Source organism: Mastigoproctus giganteus, chromosome 10 (genome assembly GCF_048544385.1).
Source record: "Mastigoproctus giganteus isolate SK-2022 chromosome 10, ASM4854438v1, whole genome shotgun sequence".
Taxonomy (NCBI): domain Eukaryota; kingdom Metazoa; phylum Arthropoda; class Arachnida; order Uropygi; family Thelyphonidae; genus Mastigoproctus; species Mastigoproctus giganteus.
The window spans coordinates 197199253-197219484 of NC_143584.1; the positions used below are offsets into that span (position 1 = coordinate 197199253).

At 37.6% G+C, this 20232-nt stretch overlaps 1 protein-coding gene across 1 annotated transcript in view; it reads right to left on the reverse strand.

The window, feature by feature from the left end:
- The window catches only part of LOC150079739 (uncharacterized), a 56921-nt gene that overhangs the window by 24208 nt on the left and 12481 nt on the right, over positions 1-20232 (reverse strand). The window contains exon 3 of the mRNA XM_090383205.1: positions 10337-10422. Coding sequence (XP_090239331.1) covers positions 10337-10422 — 86 coding nt within the window. The remainder of the gene's footprint in view (positions 1-10336; positions 10423-20232) is intronic.

Here is a 20232-nt window from a genome sequence, read left to right on the forward strand (position 1 = left end):
GAAAAATAGCACGGATTTCTTTACTTATATAAACTCTAAAAGGAAGGAGATGAATCTGATTGGTCCATTTTACATCAATGGTTCGACTGTTGATAATCCTGCTCAGATAGCAAACAAACTGAATGAGTATTTTGTATCTACATTCACACATGAGGAATTATTAAGGTTTGAAAATGGCAGGTTATCAAATTGTAGCAGGATACTTAATGATTTTGTAATAACTGAGAGCAAAGTGGAGGAGAAATTGTTGAAGTTAAACATAAGAAAAGCACCTGGGGTGGATGGGATCTATCCAGTTATATTAAAGGAGGCGGCAAAGCAACTAAGCAAACCCTTAGCCATAATTATGAGAGCATCCTTGGATTCAGGGGAGGTTCCCACAGACTGGAGATGTGCAAATGTATCCCCAATTCACAAAGGGGGATCAAAGTGTGACATGATTAATTACAGACCAGTTAGTTTAACTTCTGTTCCGGGTAAAATAATGGAGTCACTGGTTAAAGATGCATTGCAGGATCATCTAGATAAGACTGTAGCAATAATTCAGACACAGCATGGGTTTGTTAAGGGGAAGTCTTGTCTGACAAATTTGATAGGATATTATGATATGGTTACAAAGGAACTGGATGCAACAAATAATTTTGATATCATATATTTGGATTTCAGGAAAGCTTTTGACACTTGCGCATGAAAGACTATTGTACAAATTGGAGCAGAATGGTATTAAGAGTAAGTTACTACAATGGATAAAAGGATAGTTAAGTGGGAGAAGACAGAGGGTGGTAATCAATGGGTGCTGCTCTTCATGGACTAATGTTATTAGTGGAGTCCCACAGGGTTCGGTCCACTGTTGTTTTGTATATTTATCAATGATATTGATGAAGGTATAGCAGGCTTAATGTCGAAGTTGGCAGGTGATACAAAGGTTGGCAGGGTTGTTAATGACAGTAATGGCAGTGTGCTACTGCAAAAGGATCTAGATAATTTTGGCAGATGGGCTAAGAAGTGGTAACTGAAGTTTAACCTTGACAAATGCAAAGTACTGCATATGGGTAGAAGTAACCCCAGAGAAACGTACCAACTGTGTGGTACTACACTTAAGGTGGTAGAAAATGAAAAAGACCTGGGAGTAATTGTGCAGGCAGATATGAAGTTTTATGAGCAATGCAGACAGGCTGCCAGGGCAGGTCATGGGGTTTTGTCAATGATATATAGGAATTTTGCTAGCAGGGAAAAGGAGGTGATTATCCCTCTGTATAAGGCAATGGTCAGGCCACGCCTTGAGTACAGGTATGGAGGCCTCATTTTAGGAAGGATGTAGATTTACTTGAGCGTGTACAGAGAAGGGCAACAAGATTGGTGAGGGGAATGAAGGGATCCTCTTACCAAGAGAGGCTTAAGTTCTGCAAATTGCAGTGGCTGGAGACTAGGCACCTGCGTGGTGATCTGATTGAGGTTTATAAGGCCTTAATGGGTTGAGCACGCTGAATTCTGATGGGATCCTTCCACTTGTTCAGATTACAAACCTAAGGGGGCATAAATTCAAATTAAGAAAGGACAGATGTAGAACAGATGTGCGGAAATTTGCCTTTAGCCAGCGGGTGGTTAATTGCTGGAACAAACTTCCATCGGTCGTTGTGGAAGTTGATATGTTGAATAAATTTAAGGAGGAACTGGACAGGCATTTGGAGGGAATGGTGTGATTTTTTTTTTTTTTTTTTTTTTTTGGCTGATGCTGCATAAGCTCATATACTTGCTTTCTTGCATCACATGCCACTACTACCTTTCCAGATCGTGTCGCAGTAGCATACTGTCATTAACAACCCTGCTAACCTTCGCATCATCTGCAAACTTTGACATTAAGCTTGATATACCTTCATCAATATCATTGATAATATACAAAACAGTGGGCCCAACACTGCACCCTGAGGAACTCCATTAATAACATTAGTCCATGTAGAGCAATATCCATTGCTCGCCACTCTGTTTTCCTCCACTCAACCATCCTTTTATCCATTGTAGCAACCTTCCCTTAATACCATACTGCTCCAATTTGTACAGAAGTCTACTATGCGCAACAGCATCAAAAGCTTTCCCGAAATCTAAGTATACAATAACAAAATATTTCTTTCAAGCAGTTCCTTTGCGACCACATCATAGTATCCAATCAAATTGGTCAGACAAGACTTCCCCTTGAAAACCTATGCAGTGTTTAAATTATTACTGCTGTTTTGTCTAAATGATCCTACAAATGCTTCTTTAACTAGTGACTCCATTATTTTCCCTGGAACAGAAGTCAATCTAACAGGTCTATAATTACTAGTGTCACCTTTTGTTTAATTCCAGACAGGTTTGCACATCTCCAGTCCATGGATACCTCCCCTGAGTCAAAGGATGCTCTCATAATTTTGGTTATTTCCTTTGCTGCCTCCTTTAATATAACTGGACAGATCCCATGCATCGCAGGTGTCTTACTTATGCTTAACTTCAACAATTTCTTCTTCACTTTGCTCTCAGTTATTACAAAATCATTTAACACCCTTTAGAGTTTGATAAACATCTGGCCCTCTCCTCCTTGAATAACTCCTCATGTGTGAATGTAGATGCAAAATACTCATTTAGTTCGACAGCTCTCTGAGTATGATCATATACAGTCAAACCACGGCTATCAAGTGGACCAATCTGATTCATTCCCTTTCTTTTAGAGTTTATACAAGTAAAGAAGTCCTTGCTGTTTTTCTTTGCCAAAGATTTTTTGTAATTTACCTTCGCTTGCCTAACCTCCTTTGTGACTTGATTATAGACTACCTTGCATCTACCAATGGCTTCTATGTCGATTGAAATCTACATGCGTCCCATGCATTTTTCTTCTCTGACATGTCTCATTAATTCATCTGACATCCAATTGGGCCAGAAAATAAGCAGTATTTCTTAGTTGGAACAAAAAGCCTAGTAGCTTCCAAAATTACTTTCTTGAATACTTCTCGTTTAGAATTTGCTGTTGGTAACATCATCAGTTGTTCCCACTGTAGTTACCTTTACGAAAGCAAAAACCCTTCCATTCACTCCTGATGGTAGTTACATATTTAAGTAAATCCCATATCAGTACACTGATCACTGCCACCTGGTGTTTCCTATATCTGTAAAATTCTTAATGCATGAATAATCACTGTTGATAATCATATCAAGAGTGTTACTCCCACTTGTTGCCTCTCTAACATCCTGCTCTATAAAACAGTCATGCAATAAATCCAAAGAAGCCTTCCTATTGTGCAAGTGACCAATCAACAAGTTCCAGTCAATATCTGGGAATTTAAAATCCCCCATAAGACACTCATTTACTGGCCCACTGTTTCTCTGTATAAATGTTCAATTGTACTCATCAGTCATTAGGCCTATAACAAACTCCTACACTCATTTTCGCTTCCCCAGTGCTTATGTCACACCAAACTGACTCAACATTGCACTGTTCATCTATGTCAACTGGATGCACTTCCTTAGATTTTATCTGTTTCTTAACTAACAGCATAACCCCTCCTCCTTTCCTATCCTTTCTGTACACATTGTACTCCCCAAAAATTCCAATTCTGTATTAGTTATGTCTGAGTGGCACCACGTCTCTGATATCCCAACAATATCTGCCTTGGATGTCTAAAGCAGCACTTCAAATTCATCGAATTTATTTACTATACTTCTAGCATTGGCATAAATGCAAGTATACATGCACCTATTCTTACTCTTAGTTACTCTAACACAGCCTATGTATTTACTTGTTTCATGACCCCACCAGAAGTTCCTGAAATCCCAGCAACTGGATTTCAGGACTGCTGCTGATTCCAATAAAACAGTACAAGAATCTTTGTCACCTCTGCCAGTGGCTACTGTTAACCTATTAGCCTGAATAAGCTAGCAGTTTTCCAACCTACTAACATTGCCTCAATACCATCAGAAAATATTCTTGCACCCCTTCTATTTAAGTGTATCCCATCCCCGTAAAATCAATCTCTCCCGTTAACAAGCACAGACCACGCTGAAAAAAATTCTACTCCACAAGCCGTACACAATCTCTCCATGGGAAAATAACCGTATGACCTACAACAAGAAATATGCATTGCATTACGCTCCAATACTGGCACAACTCAAAAAGGATCACTATTGCATACAGACCACGCTCCATTCAGTGCCACGGTTGGAGCACACTGAGAAGTGCCACTGTTTTTTGATGCAGTAAAAAATCAGATGGCATGATGATGCTTGTGTTACCTAGTGAGATAATATTAGTCTCGTCTCATTTTGTATTGGTATTGCATAAACGTTGAGTACACTATCCCAAATTTATCAGTTGTAATATCTCAAAATTTAAGAAATTTGAGTTGTTACTATTGAGTTGTCCATAGAAATCACAAAACTTTAGAATTTCTCCAGGAACTCTTCACAATGTTCCAAACTGTTTCTATGTCTCAAAAACTGGCGACTCCACTATCTATGTGTTATAACATGTAACCGGAATTAACATTGTCATCTATGACAGTGTCCACTCCGTATGTTACTACTATGTGCCCTTAAGTGAATATTTAAGGAATAAAGAACAAATTTTTTTCTACAGCAGCATGTTCGCGAGGCAACTAGAGCGAGTAATACTCTTGATCTGATTATCAGTAGTGATTCTTCATGTATTAAGAATCTGCAGATAAAGGAACCACTGGGTGGCAGTGATCACAGTGTGCTGAAGTGGGGTTTATCCAAAGAGGTAACTACCATTGGTTGTAAAGGCAAAGTTTTTGTATTCGTAAAGGACACTACGGAGGTCTGAGACAGTATTTCAATTCTATACAGTGGGACCAACTGATGATGTTACCAACAGAATATTAAAAATGGGAAACATTCAAAAAATTAATCTTGGAAGTTACTAGGCTTTTCATACTAACTCAGAAATATTGTTCATGGTTTAGGCCTAATTGGATGTCAGATGAACGAATGAGACATGTGGCAGAGAAGAAAAATGCATGAGATACATATAAATTAACAGGTGACACAGAAGCCTATGATAGATAAGTTGTCTATAACATGTTCTATTGTCTATAAGTAATATAAGATACAAGTTGCACAGAATGAACCAAGGTCTGTAACCAAGTCACAAATGAGGTTAGGTAGGCAAAAGCAGATTACAAGAAATCATTGGCAAAGGATGCAAAGAAAAACAGCGAACAGTTCTTTACTTATGTAAACTCTAGAAGTAAGGAGATGAATCAGATTGGGCACTTGATATTGATGGTTCAACTGTTGATGATCTTGCTCAGGTAGCTATGAAAGTAAATAAGTATTTTGCATCTACATTCACACATGAGGGGAGTGCCAGAGGTGAATTAAACTCTGGCAGTGAGCTAAATGATTTTGTAATAACTGACAGCAAAGTGGAGGAGAAATTGTTGAAGATAAACATAATAAGGCACCTGGAGTGGGTGGGATCTATCCAGGAGGCAGCAAAGGAAGTAACCAAATCTTTAGTCATAATTATGAGAGCTTCCTTGGACTCAAGGGATCCATGGACTGGAGATGTGCAAATGTGACCACAATTTGCAAAGCAGAATCAAAGGGTGACAAGTAATTACAGACCTGTTAGTTTGACTTCTGTTCAGGGGAATTTAATGGAAGCAATGGTTAAAGCAGCACTGCAGGATCATCTAGACAAGACTCGTTATAGCTCAGACACAACATGGGTTTGTTAAGGGGAAGTTTTGTCTGACCAATTTGATATGATGCTATGATGTGGTTACAAAGGAACTGGATACAGGGAATAATTTTGATATCATATATTGGGATCTGAGAAAGGCTTTTGATACTGTTGCACATGGAAGACTACTGCACAAACTGGAGCTGTGTGGCATTTGAGGCAAATTACTGCTAAGGATAAAGTGAGAGAAGACTGACAGTGGCAATGAACGGACACTGCTCTTTGTGGACTAATGTTATTAGTGCAGTCTGCAGAGTTCAGTGTTGGGTTCACTGAACTTGTCAATGATATACAGGAATTTTTCTAGCAGGGATAAGGAGGTGATTATCTCTTGTATAAGCAATGGTCTGTCCACACCTTGAGTACTGTATACAGGTCTGGAGGCCTCATTTCAAGAAGGATGTAGAGCTGCTGGAACGAGTACAGAGAAGGGCAACAAGATTAGTGAATGAAACAGAGGGTTGCTCTTACAAAGAAAGGCTTAAGTTCTGCAAATTACAGTGTCTGGAGACTAGGAACCTGCGAGGTGATCTGATTGTGCTGTATGATGATGGGATTCTTCCTTATGCTCAGAATAATCATCTGAGAGGGTATAAATTCAAAGTGAGGAAAGACAGTTGTAGGATAGATGTGTGGAAGTTTGCCTTTAGGTGGTTAATTGCTGGAACAAACTTCCATCTCTCATAGAAGTTGATAGCTTAAATAGATTCAAGGCAGAACTAGATAAAACATTTGGAGCAAGTGGATGGGTGTAATGAGGTTTTTTTTTTCTTTTTTGGCTGATGCTATATAAACTATATGATGAACGCCGTGGAGAGATCCAATATTCCTTACATTTCGAGGGTACAGCTCTAAAACGGTGTTCGCAGGCCGGCCGCTAGTTAGTACACCGGATTGAACCTATTGGTAACTCTCTAGGAAGCTTCCGGATCAGCTAGTGTATAATCTTGCTGCCTCTACTCTGCCAGATAGTGACTGGAGGGAGTCCGAGTAGTGTGTATGCGGGGAGCATTGTCGAGGCCACGTTATGTCAAGGATCTGGGTATATTCTTACCGCATGTACGCCATATCCAAAAATTTCATTACTTCATACAGCATGTCCCACCCACTTTTTCTTACTATTGAATACACCATGAATTGTCAAAATAATAGAGCAAGCTTATCTGCGAAAAGATCTAAACCTCCCAAGGACTTCCTAATTCATTTCACAAATATACGTGGTCTCAATTCTAATCTCAACGATGTCCATTTCCACTTGCAGTCTTCCAAACTCCATGTACTTTTTCTGACTGAATCTCAGTTATCAGTTGATTCAACTACTGCTCATCTCAGATGTCCAATTATTTGCTGTATGATTCCTTCCGCCTCAAAGGTGGTACTTGTGCATATGTCCGTTCAGATATTCCCTGTCAGAGACTTGGCAATTTGGAATCTCCTCTCTTTGATCTTCTCTGGCTTAAAATCTCTCTACCTCATTGTGTAAAATTCATCTGTTGTCTCTACCGTTCTCCCAACTCCACTAATCACTTGGAGCTCTTTGACTTCCTCTCTTTGCAACTTGACTTTCTCCAGTCCAACTTTCCTAACAGTGAGGTAATTTTCCTTGGTGATTTTAACGTTCACAACTCCAGCTGGCTTCCGTTTTCTAGTCACACCGACCCAGCAGGTCGAGATGCTGAGGCTTTTGCAATTACTAATGACCTAGCACAGATTGTTCATTTGCCTAGAAGAATACCGGACAATCCTAACCATACAGCCAATACGCTTGATCTTTTTCTCACAAACAACCCTTCTAAGTACAAGGTTGAAGTGAGAGGTCCTTTAGGCACTTCAGATCACAACTTGGTGATTGTCTCTTCTCCAATGGAACCCTTATCTCATACCTATTCCCAACCTCGTATTGTTTGGCATTACAAGAATGCAAAATGGGATGACCTGCGAGACTTCTTTTCTTCTTTTCCTTGGTCTGATTACTGTTTCAAAACTTCTGATGTCAACGTTTGCTCAGATCGTGTCAGTGAAATTATTCTTGCAGGAATGGAATCCTTTATCCCACACTCCACTTTAAAATCTCGTCCTTTATCTAAACCTTGGTTTTCCAATAAATGTGCTAAGGCTGTCCAAGAGAAGAATGTTGCATATCGTAATTGGCTTGTTTCTAATTCTTCGGTTTCATTTTCTGCCTACACCAAAGCTCGCAACAGTTGTAAAGCAGTTATTAACCAGTCCAAACTAGGGTTTGAACAGGCTAAGAGTAGAAAACTTGCTTCTTGCCCTGATGGTAGCCGAGCATTCTGGTCTCTTGCCAAATGCTATTGGCCGCAACTTTTGCCCATCATTGCTCCCACCTCTGTCCAAACCAGATGGTTCTGTTGCCACTTCAGCCAAGGATAAAGCTGACCTGCTAGCATCCCATTTTTCTTCCAGCTCATGTATTAATGATCTTGGTAAAACACCTCCCAACATTCCCAACACGCTCCATTCAATGCCTCCTGTGGTCTTCCGTCAAAAGGATATTAGAAGGATTTTGATGAATCTTGATGCTAAGAAAGCTCCAGGTCCTGATGGTATTTCTCCACTTGTTCTCAAAACCTGTACTCCTGAACTTACTCCTATTCTTTGCCGCCTTTTTTCACTTTCTTATTCCAAAGGTGTTTTTCCTTCTGCTTGGAAATTTGCTCATATCCAGCCAGTTCCTAAAAAGGGTGACAAATCCCTCCCATCCAATTATCGTCCCATTGCAATTACTTCTACTCTTTCTAAAGTAATGGAGAAATCAATTAACCGCCAACTCTTAAACTACCTAGAAACCTTCCGTCTGATCAATGATCACCAGTATGGATTCCGTCAGTGTCGATCCACTGGAGATATTCTGGCTTATGTTACCCATTTATGGACTAATTCAATGGAAAGGTTCGGTGAAACACAAGTAGTTGCTCTTGACATCTCAAAGGCTTTTGATCGTGTTTGGCATAAAGGTCTTCTAAACAAGCTTCCATCTTATGGTTTGCCAACTGTTTTTAGTAATTGGTTATCCAGTTTTCTCTCTGATCGCTCACTGAGGGTGATGGTAGATGGCTCTCTGTCTTCTAACTTCTCCACTAATGCCGGTGTCCCCCAAGGTTCAGTTCTTTCCCCCACTCTTTTCCTCTTGTATATCAATGACCTTCTTCCATTGACTGGAAATCCTATCCATAGTTTTGCCGATGATAGCACATTGCATTCAACTTTCCATTTTGAGAAACCTTGTCCTGCTCAATCAGCTTCAACTTCTCGAAAATCTGCTACCAATTCCTTAAATGCCGATCTTCAGGTAATTCTCCAGTGGGGCAAAGAGAACTTAGTTGATTTCAACCCTTCTAAAACTCAGTCTTGTCTTATATCTCGCAAAAAGGATTCTTCTACTCCTATGCTTATCTTTAGTGACACTCCGATTTCTAGGCAAAATGATATATCTCTTTTGGGGAATACCCTGACTTCTAATCTCTCTTGGCACAAGCACATTACAAATATTGCTTCCTCTGCATCTAAAAAACTTGGTTTCCTCTTTCGCTCTCGGAGTTACTTTTCTTCCAAACAGCTGCTCACCTGTATAAATCGCAAATTCGCCCTGCCATGGAATATTGTTCCCATATCTGGGGTGGTGCCCCAAAACCTCTCTCCGGCTTCTTGATTCCATTCAGAAGAGGGCAGTTAGGTTAATTAATGATTCATCTCTAACAGAGTCTCTCCACTCGCTTTCTCATAGACGCACTGTTTCTGCTGCATGCCTCTTCTACAGATACTTCCATGGGCACTGTTCTTCTGAATTGGCTTCTATAATTCCTGCTCTCTCTTTCAAAACAGTCCAAACACGTGCCGCCACCAGCCAACATCCATCCATTTACTGTCCAACTTCAAACCCACAGAACCAACTTTTCATCTTCCTCATTTATTCATTCAACTGCCGTTTCCTGGAACAACCTTCCTTCGTACGTATTTCCTGAAAATTACAATCTACAGAAGTTCAAGTCCAATGTCAACAAATATCTTCTTTTGTCTTCTTAACCTCAAACCCAAGCACGGTACTAAGTACTATAGGTTCTAATACCTCTCGTGTTTGGGGTTCACATAAAAAAAAAAAAAAAAACTTGCTTTTTTTTTTTTTTTGGCTGATGCTATATAACTTGCTTTACTTGCATTATGTGCCTTTACTAATGCTAATAAACAAAATAAAACAAAGAGAAAAAGAAAAGAAAAGGACGTGTGCGAAAAAAGGATCTAGAAACATTCAATTGAAAACACTTTCTTTAAATAGTCAGCATCGTGAGCTGGATAATTCTTCTCTCTCTCTCGGTAAATTAGAAATTACGGTATTATTATTTATTTATTATTTTATTTTATTTTTTTTTTGTGGCTCTTGCAGAAAAAGCCTAAGTCTTTCTTGCACCATATGGCTAATGATGATAATAATATTATTATGCTGCACCATCCAAAAAAAAAAAAAAAAAATCGAGAGTGAGAGGTAGAAAGGAATCAGCAAGAAAGAGAAGAATCATGATATCTATATCTGCAATTAACGTATTAAAATGCTAAAGATCTAAAAATATAATCTATACATACAATAATGAGTTTGAACACGTATAGAATGTAATATCAGTTTTCAGTTCTTCAACGGTGTCAACATTTCCAGAATGACTTTCACTTATCTATCAGAGAAAATTATTATAAAAAATAAGATTCTACTTCGTCATAACAGTTTCCGGCTAAGATTTAGTACTCGGTGCACCCTCTCTATACTCGCCGACACGGCAGTGATTGACGGGTGCTGACTCCGCCCAGTGTCACGTGTTCTCCTGAACATACGGAAACATCTGGCACGCGTGCCACGCCGTGCGTGTCACCCGTGTTATGAATTTCGCTGTTAGAAGTGTCACGTGGTGTTAATACTTGATTAGCATATTATTTAATTTTATCGATGCGTAATTATAAAGCAAAAAAAGAAAAGTTGTTTGATTTTGGAAAAGGCTGAATAATACGTATATTATTCGTCCTGAATAATACATCCCCACAGAAACGGGGGGGTCTGGGGGGCAGAGCCCCCCAGAAAAAAAAAAAAAAAAACCCTCAATTTGCGTATTCGATTGTTAGTGACTTACTCTTTGGTTTCCCATGGTTGAGATGGGTGTCTGTTGTATTGGGTGATTTTTTTTTTTCCTGCGAAATATTAGTTCGAAAATGTTGGGTTGTTTTGAAAATATAATTCAATTGATGAGGTGAGTGGTTTTCTGTCGTTTTAGCATTTCTGTTGGGCATCAGCAATTTTCAGTGTTGCCCATGGTGTTAATTTTTTTTCCAGTGTTGCACGTGGTGTTAATTTTTTTTTTTTAGATTTTAGATCAGTGATTATTAGAGTGCTTGTGATTAATTTTTTGATTTTAGCATTTCTGTTGACGGGCATCAGCAATTTTCAGTGTTGCACGTGGTGTTAATTTTTGTTACAAATAATACTAATTACTTGTTTTTTACAATACTAATTACTTGTTTTTTCCGGCCAGAAAGGCAGGGGATTGGGATCCCCGTCTAGTAATGTACGGGCGAGAAGAATGAAGGGTTGCACGTGGTGCGAATTTTTTTTTAAACAAACAAAAAAAAGAAAACTTGTTTGGTGTTGGAAAAGGCTGAATAATACGTATATCGGGGGTGTGGGGGCAGAAGCCCCCACAGAAACGGGGGTCTGGGGGCAGAGCCCCCAGAAAAAAAAAATAATAATGATCCCCCTATTTGCGCTAAAAATAATTGCCCTAAAATTATAGCTTAGATTGTAAGCTATAGCTTGGAAAAACGTGCATTTTTGTTTGTTTTATTTTTAATAATTGTTCATTTGTCGTTCCTTTTCTTTCGCGAAAATTACCTTTCCCCCTTTTTTTTTTTTCTTTTCGGTTGTATCCGACTTATTCAAATGTCACGTGATATTTTGTGATCCACGAAAACCGTATTTTTGTAACTTGAACTTTTGAAATTATTGGATTTATCCTGTTTTCAGCGGCCGTATTTGTTGCTGTGCCACCCGCGTGTCACCTAGTACCGTTTGCCGAGGAGAATAGCGGGAACGCAGTGAGTGGGCGGAGTCACAATCCGTCAATCACTGCTTTCCCCCCTCTTCTCCTCGCCGCCATTTTGAAGGGTGCACCGAGTATTAAATCTTTACCCAGTTTCCGTGAACAATTACGCAATTCACTATTTTATTGCATTAAATTATAAATTTCTTACTTCTTATGTCCACTGACAGCAATGCGGCATTCCTATAATTGACAAATCGCAAAACTGTTCCACAAAAATTTCACTGATTTATCACAAGAAAAGGCAACAGAAGAGTATAACATCACTTGTGAAATTATTCTCGAGTAGCTTTGTCTACGTTGCCCGTCTCCACCAATGCATCCTTTAACGTCATTGGTGGATCTTGCCAGTAGTGGATGTCATGTGACTTTTTATATCCAAGACAGCGTGAAGGCAAATTTCCGCACAGAGGGGGTAGATATGCCCACAGGTCATATCAGGAATTGGGAAATTTCAAGTTTCCCCCAATTAACGCATTTCTATAAATTATTGCATATATTTTGCGCTGGTCAAGGGGCATTTTAATATACAGTACAGTGTCGTTTATTAAAATGTAGTAGTAGTGGCATGTGATGCAAGAAAGCAAGTGTATGAGCTTAGGGTATGAACACATTGAAAGCAGTGATTGGTGCAACTTCTCACTGGGGTAGGTTTTACGGGCACTACTGTATTGCGGAACGTTAATCCCTTTAGCTCTTGGGTAAGCCGCTACCGTAAAATTTCCGATTATCTTTTCCTGCAATTCTCCAGTAATTTTCGGGTGAAAACTTCAAATGATAAATAATTAGGGGAAAAGAGAGGGAGCTGGTTGTTTACTAATGCTCATTGCGGGACATTCGATTAAATATTCTTGGAATGAGCGCTGAAATAATTGAAAGAGGAAGGAAATAATGTTTCTGCAGGGGAAGAATTTAAAATTTATCGAAGGAAAAAAAAAAAAAAAAAACGCTAAAGTTGCGAAGTGTTCAGAAGTTACTACATACGCGTTTTGTATTGATAACAGTTGAGGAGAATGAAAAAAAAAAAAAAAAAAAATTGGAAAGATGAGAGGAGGCAGCATAGCTACAAATCGAAAAATGAAAAAGCATAACAATCAAAGACAAAAAATAATATATTTTTATATTATTTTATAAAATAATATATAATATAATTATATTGTCCGACGCCGAGCAATCCTGGAGTCTCTTCCAGTGTGAAACACCAAAATTGAACAGAAAAAAAAAAAAAAATTACAATATCGGTTTTCTTGCAATCATTCTTTTTTAAGACTTATCTCCGAAAGGGTATGGGGGGGGGGGTTACGAGATCTAGATAGAATTAAAAAACTAGGATACTTAGTTTTAAAAACGATAACATTTTAAAATGATATAATTATTAAATTATTTTTAAATTATAAATTAAATTATTATTATTTGGGGAAGAATCCCCAACATATCGAAAAATATAAGAGATATTTTCACAACGTTTATTGTTAACAATCCCATTGAATATAATATCATTTGATTTTTTATGAATTGTAAAGTTAATTGTAAGAGTTCAATTACGTAGAAAGTGAGCCCGAAAACATCCAGAATGATCCGTTTCATTATTATAATTATGAATTTTTACTGGTTATATTTCTTCACAATTTAACTATAAAAACAAAATTTAAATCGAAACGCATTCATTAAAAAATGTTTTACCATGACACAATAATAGTACACGATTGCCATAACTAATCTATTCGTGTAACACAAATTTATGTAAATTATGATAATAAAAATAAAAAAATATATTTACCTTCTGCATTAATTTCTTGGCTTATTTCTTTCCAACATTTCTCCACAGCATTCCTGTTAGAATGTAATTTTTCTGTTTTGTCCCATATTGGTCGTCGAAGGTACACCTTGGAAATAAAAGCTTCAATGTCCATGTTGCAATGAATGTGGGGCGTCGACAACCAGCGAGCTTAAATAAAAATTCATTTAAGTGAGCAGGTGGATTAGAACAACCAGCACTAACCAATTCCGATACGTTTTTGCGGACCCCACTGTCTCGCGTGACTTGGTGGAGAGGGGGATGAATCACATTTTCCATTAACAGATTAAATTTGGATATTTATCGGTGATTTTTAGATATAGCTTAGTAATGGAAATCATACAACGTGCATTTTCAAATTAATTAAGTTTCGTTTAATGTTAACTGCAGAAGGAAACCAGAAATTAATTCGAAGTGAGGAAATATGAAACCGACGGGTGTTATCAGCTACTGTCTACTTTAAGGTCTTCGTTTAAAATATAATGCATATTTTACGCACCGTGCAGGCTGCAATTTGTTGTACAAAGCAAAACAATAAGAAACTTTTTTTAAAAAGTTTCTTATTGTTTTCAATGATAATAAAATTTAATGTGAAGATTTTAGAAACAATAAGTATAAATCTAGAAACTGAAGTAATGAAAAGTTCATTTTAGATATTCCAAAACTATTTCATCGTTGTCATAATGATTATTTATTTATTTTTTTTTTTTTCAAGCTTGAAAACAATAAGGAACTGATGAGCAAACCCAATGTCTGTACATTACAGTAGTCAAAATTTTGAATAACATAATTTATGTAACGAATTGGAGGTTTCTAAATATTCCGAACGAATAGAGAAACGCTATGTTTCCAATTCGAATAATAAAAACACTGACTGACCGACTATTTCTACATACAACATTTATTAGCACTTTACAAATAAATATATAAAGAAAAAGAACTGTTGTTACTTTGAGAAAATAAAAAAATATAATGGTATTTTTTTATTATTTTATTTATTTATTTTGTTTTTTTTTTCAGCATTTCTCCATGGTATTCCTGTTTAATGCAGTTTGACAATTTTGTCCCATATTGTGCGTTTGGCATAAATCCATAAAAGTCAGTCTGAAAATCAAAATTTCAGTATCCATGTTTAACACTTTTGGATTACAAGTTTTCTCCGCGAGTTCGTGCTTTCTACAGCAATAGCAGTTCTAAAAATTGCCTGAAGGCTAGATTTGTATCAGAGGTGTGAATAACGCATACCCAGTTGAGTGACATCTGTACTTCCATGAGAACCAGTAAGCTTAATTTGTTGAGGTAAGCTGAGGGATTAACACAAGAAGCGATGCCGCTGTCCACACGCTCTTATTGTATGCACTCCCATTGACTTACATTGTTCATTTAGGCTGCTGGTTTCAAGTAAGTGGTCACCTGCCAAAAAAATTACAAAACAAATCCCACTAAATGTTTGTCCAGTTCCCCCTTAAATTTATTTAACCTATCCACTTCCACAACGACAGATGGAAGTTTGTTCAGGCAATTAACCACCCACTGGCTAAAGGCAAATTTCTGCACGTCTATTCTACGTGTCTTTCCTTAATTTTAATTTATGTCCTCTTAGGTTTGTAATCTGAACAAGTGGAAGAATACCATCAGAATTAAGCGTGCTCAACCCATTCAAGGCCTTACACACTTCAATCAGATCACCGCGCAGGTGCCTAGTCTCCAGCTGCTGCAATTTACAGAACTTAAGCCTCTCTTGGTAGGAGAACCCCTTCATTCGTCTCACCAATCTTGTTGCCCTTCTCTGTACACGCTCAAACAAATCTACATCCTTCCTAAAATGAGGCCTCCAGACTTGTACGCAGTACTCAAGGCGTGGCCTGACCATTGCTTTATACAGAGGTACAATCACCTCTTTTCCCTGCTAGCAAAATTCCTATATATCATTGACAAAACCGCATGACCAGCCCTGGCAGCCTGTCTGCATTGCTCAAGAAACTTCATATCTGACTGCACAATTACTCCCATTTTTTTAAATTTTCTACCACCTTAAGTGAAGTACCACACAGTTGGTACGTTTCTCTGGGTTACTTCTACTCATATGGAGTACTTTGCATTTGTCAAGGTTAAACTTCAGTTGCCACTCTCAGCCCATCTGCCCAAATTTTCTAGATCCTGTTGCAGTAGCACACTGTCATTAACAACCCTACCAACCTTTGTATCATATGCAAACTTCGACACTAAGCCTGATATACCTTCATCAATATCATTGACAAATATAGAAATCAACAGTGGACCCAACACCGAAACCTGTGGGACTCCACTAATAACATCCACGAAGAGCAGCACCCATTGATTACCACCCTCTAACTTCTCCCACTCAACCATCCTTTTATCCATTGTAGAAATTTACCCTTAATACCATTCTGCTCCAATTTGTACAATACCCTTCCATGTGCAGCAGTGTCGAAAGCTTTCCTTAAATCCAAGTATATGATTTGAAAATTATTTTTTGCATCCAGTTCCTTTGTAATCACATCATAATAACCAATCAAATTTGTCAGACAAGACTTTCCCTTAACAAACCCATGCTGTGTCTGAATTATTGCTGTAGTCTTGTCTAGATGATTCTGCAATGCATCTTTAACCAGTGACTCCATTATTTTACCTGAACAGAAGTTAAACCAACTGGTCTGTAATTACTCGTGTCACTCCTTCGATCCCCCTTTGTGAATTGGGGATACATTTTCACATCTCCAGCCCGTGGGGACCTCCCCTGAGTCCGGGGATGCTCTCATAATTATGGCTAAGGGTTTGCTTAGTTGCTTTACCGCTACCTTTAATATAACTGGATAGATCCCATCGACCCCACATGCCTTTCTGATGTTTAACTTCAACTATTTCTCCTCCATTTTTACTCTTCTGCTTTGGGAGAGGAAAATGTCGCCTCTCGAAGGAAGGAAGGTTAATTCCCTTAAATTAAATAGTTCGAAAGAAACGACTGTCTATCGCCCTAAAATTGACCATTCAATTGCAGTCGACCCCTTACTGGAATTTAGCTGGTGTTCGCTGATTTTCGGGTAAAAGATTGCCATGAGCAGGGCTGTACAAAGGGAGATTACTCCCGGGGGCCGAAGCTAAAATTTCAGAATAGGGGATTTTCGAGTGTTACTAATAACAAAACTATCGAGGAGGCAGGGAAGGGAGCCACACGGCCTCCAGTTGAGTGTTGTCTTGTGAGAGTGTGGTGGTCACAAAGAAAGTGTGGTTCATTTAGGGATGAAGTTAAATAAGTGGGATTAATTTTGGGGAAAGAGGTGACCACGGAAAGGACGAAATAAGAAAGAGAATGAGGCAATGAAAAGCTCGAGCGATTTTCTTATGCAAGGAGAGGTAATTCGAGGAATGAGAAGGGCAAACCAATATTACACAGCAACCACAAAGAAGACAACAAGCCATAGGAATTCTGAAGGAGGGAACCTTATCGAGGTATCGGAAGGAAGGCATAATAAAGAAAGCGAATGTAAGTCATTTATTTGATTTTGAGATTATTATATGAGAAACTGAGGGATCTATTCGCACCTGGAATTTGCGCCGGGCGAAGTAATATGTTAAATATAACTAAAAAAATAAAAGCAAGGAAAGTGACCTTGTTAAATAATAGTAGAGAGAAATAATAAAGAATATGTAAGACCTCTATGAGTTAAAGGCATTGATAAGACGAAAATTTTAATTCTGAATCTCATCAAGAGAATTTTAGAGACAGTATGTTAAGTTAACACTAGTATTAGAGGTTGAAGAATATACAGATATGTATAGATATCATCCATAAGTATAAAGAGAGTGAAAGAGATTGCGTTATCGATTTTATATTTCTGAATTTATAAGGCAAAGAGAGCCATATACGTATATACATACATGTAAATTTTGATAGTCTTTTGAATGTGTGGAACTGGATAAGACAGGTAATTGTAGAATCATAAGTTTGTGTTGTAGACAAACAACATTATATGTTTATGTACCTACAAGCGGATAAAATAAGTATCAAATATATGTATGGAGAGAATAATGAAGAATAGACCATCGAGGCCACTATTTTGTTCCTGAACTGCTATGTATAAGTACAGCAGGTATATAGAGAAAGTTGTAACCTACATTTGTATATGTGTATATATATGTTGTTTATTTAGGTTATTTAGTTTTTAGGAGCATTAGCAACTATGGCCATATTGCTCCGGGGATATGCGGTGACCATTCCCTGACCTTTCCGTATCCTCCGTATTGGTGGTCACGGGCTCGAACCCCGGTCTAATCAAGCAGCGTGTGCTACGCACTGCTGCTCCTGCCCACCGAGGCTCCCGTGTATATATATCCCTGTTAAATACTGTAATATATGTAAAAGTTTAGAAGTGAAAAATTAAATTTCTATCATTATGATTATTATTTCTGGCAGGGAAAATTAAGAAAGAAACCTCAAGGACAAGGATCTTCTGATATATATATATATATATATGCAAACAGGTGGTTTGTGGGCTTTAGAGGTTGAGGTACCTGTTGCTTATTGAATGAAAATCATATAAAAGGATTTAATACAACTATTATAGGTTCTAAAGCAGTCTGAGTATATAAGAAGGGCACACAAATAAAGTTAGACGGAGTATGGGCTTGTCACACCCATGGTCCTGGGCTGGAAATCATCATTCTTTTCTTTCTTGGTGATTCTCTTCTACTTGTGACTGTTGTTCTCTCACTCACACACAGACACACACATTTTTTTTCTTTCTTTTGGCTGGTGCACAAAAAGCCTCAGGCACCATATGGCATAATAATAATATACCACTGTCACAGGATAGGATGATAAGACGGCCATTGAAATGATTACAATGCCATAATTAAAAGTAAATTAGGCAAACTTCAACTGTTGGTAAATAATAATAAACTTAGCAACAGATAAAATTAAAAAGTGAACATGTTTTCTAAGGCTGCCCAGAGAACAGTGCTCGGTAAAAATTTCTACAGTAACTCAGCATCATACAGGAAGGAAATGAAAAGTATAATCACGAAAAAATAAAATAAAAAACAATTACGGTCGAATGTCGTTAATACAAAGTTCAAGGGATCTAAATTTTGACGTTTTGTAATAACGTGGTTTGTAGTAATGAGTTCCCCCAAAAGAGTCAAAATTATACCGTTTTTTTTGGTACCTGCTATATAAGAATAATAATATCAAAAAAAAATAATAATTTATAATAAAATAATAAAAATAAAACATAATAAAACAAATGCCTTGTCTAACAATACAGTACTGTAACACAATTTTTTAAAGATTTTATTTTTTTCTTTTTTTTCTATTTTTAAACTAACAAGAGCAAAGCAATTAACGGATATGAAAATATTGCACAGTATACTGTATATTTTGATATATATAAAATATTTTAGTATCACAGTATAAAGAATTGCATTCTTAATATAAAAAAGGAAACAAACAAAGCGTTACTTTTTTAATAAATTAATCTAATTTAAAGAAAGAATCCAATGTCGTTTGCACAATTTTTGTCCTATTCAGTATTCATTTTTAACCACAGCACAGACATTAAATGCAATAGTTCTTTCTTTAGCAACATTATTGCAGAACAACACATTCTCTATTATGCTCAATGTATTTTGTGGATTTTTTTTTTACTTCAGTGTGTTATTATGTGTGTGCTTCTTTACTTTCGCAGTCGATGGCAACATAAACATCATCGTGTTGCTTGGTGTTCTGTTGTAGCAACTTCATCATATATCTTCCCAAACTCTTCAAATTCGTCAACAAAATCCATATGAAAATTCGTCAACAAAATCCAAAATCCAAATTCCTCCATTCCTCAGTGTTGCTATCACATTCGTCTGCTGGGCCATGTTTTTCGATGATATTCTCTCCAAAGCCACTCTTTCCGAAGCAGTCGATTATTACGCTTCCTGCAATACTGTTACAAGCAATAACAAGATTATGGACAGCATTCCAAGACATTCTAATTTGGCTGCAAATTGTTTCCTCTTCTATGTTGCGGTTCAAGTAGGAGTACCTTATCAGGCGGGCTCTATATACTCTCTTGAAGTTATAAATAATGCTTTGATCCAGTGGATGCATAAAACTGGTGGTACTGAGAAGTAAAAACAACAGCCATATACAGTATTTATCAACTTAAGTATCTCGACATAATGTGCTATACGACGATCTAGAATCATCAAAATGTTCTTTTTTTGTCCACTTTTGACAACCAAGACTCAAAAATTTTGACCGTAAGCCAAGCACTTCTATCAAGGGAAGTTGATTAACTTCTTTAAAACATCTTGTCTTGGAAAACTTACCAATCACAATTGCAGCAGCTGGAGATAGGCACCTGCGCGGTGATCTGATTGAGGTGCATAAGGCCTTGAATGGGTTGAGCATGCTGAATTCTGATGGTATTCTTCCACTTGTTCAGATTAGGAACCTAGGGGGGACATAAATTAAAATTATGGAAAGATATGTAGAATAGACGTGCGGAAATTTGCCTTTAGCCAGCGGGTGGTTAATTGCTGGAACAAACTTCCATATGTCATTGTGGAAGTTGATAGGTTAAATAAAT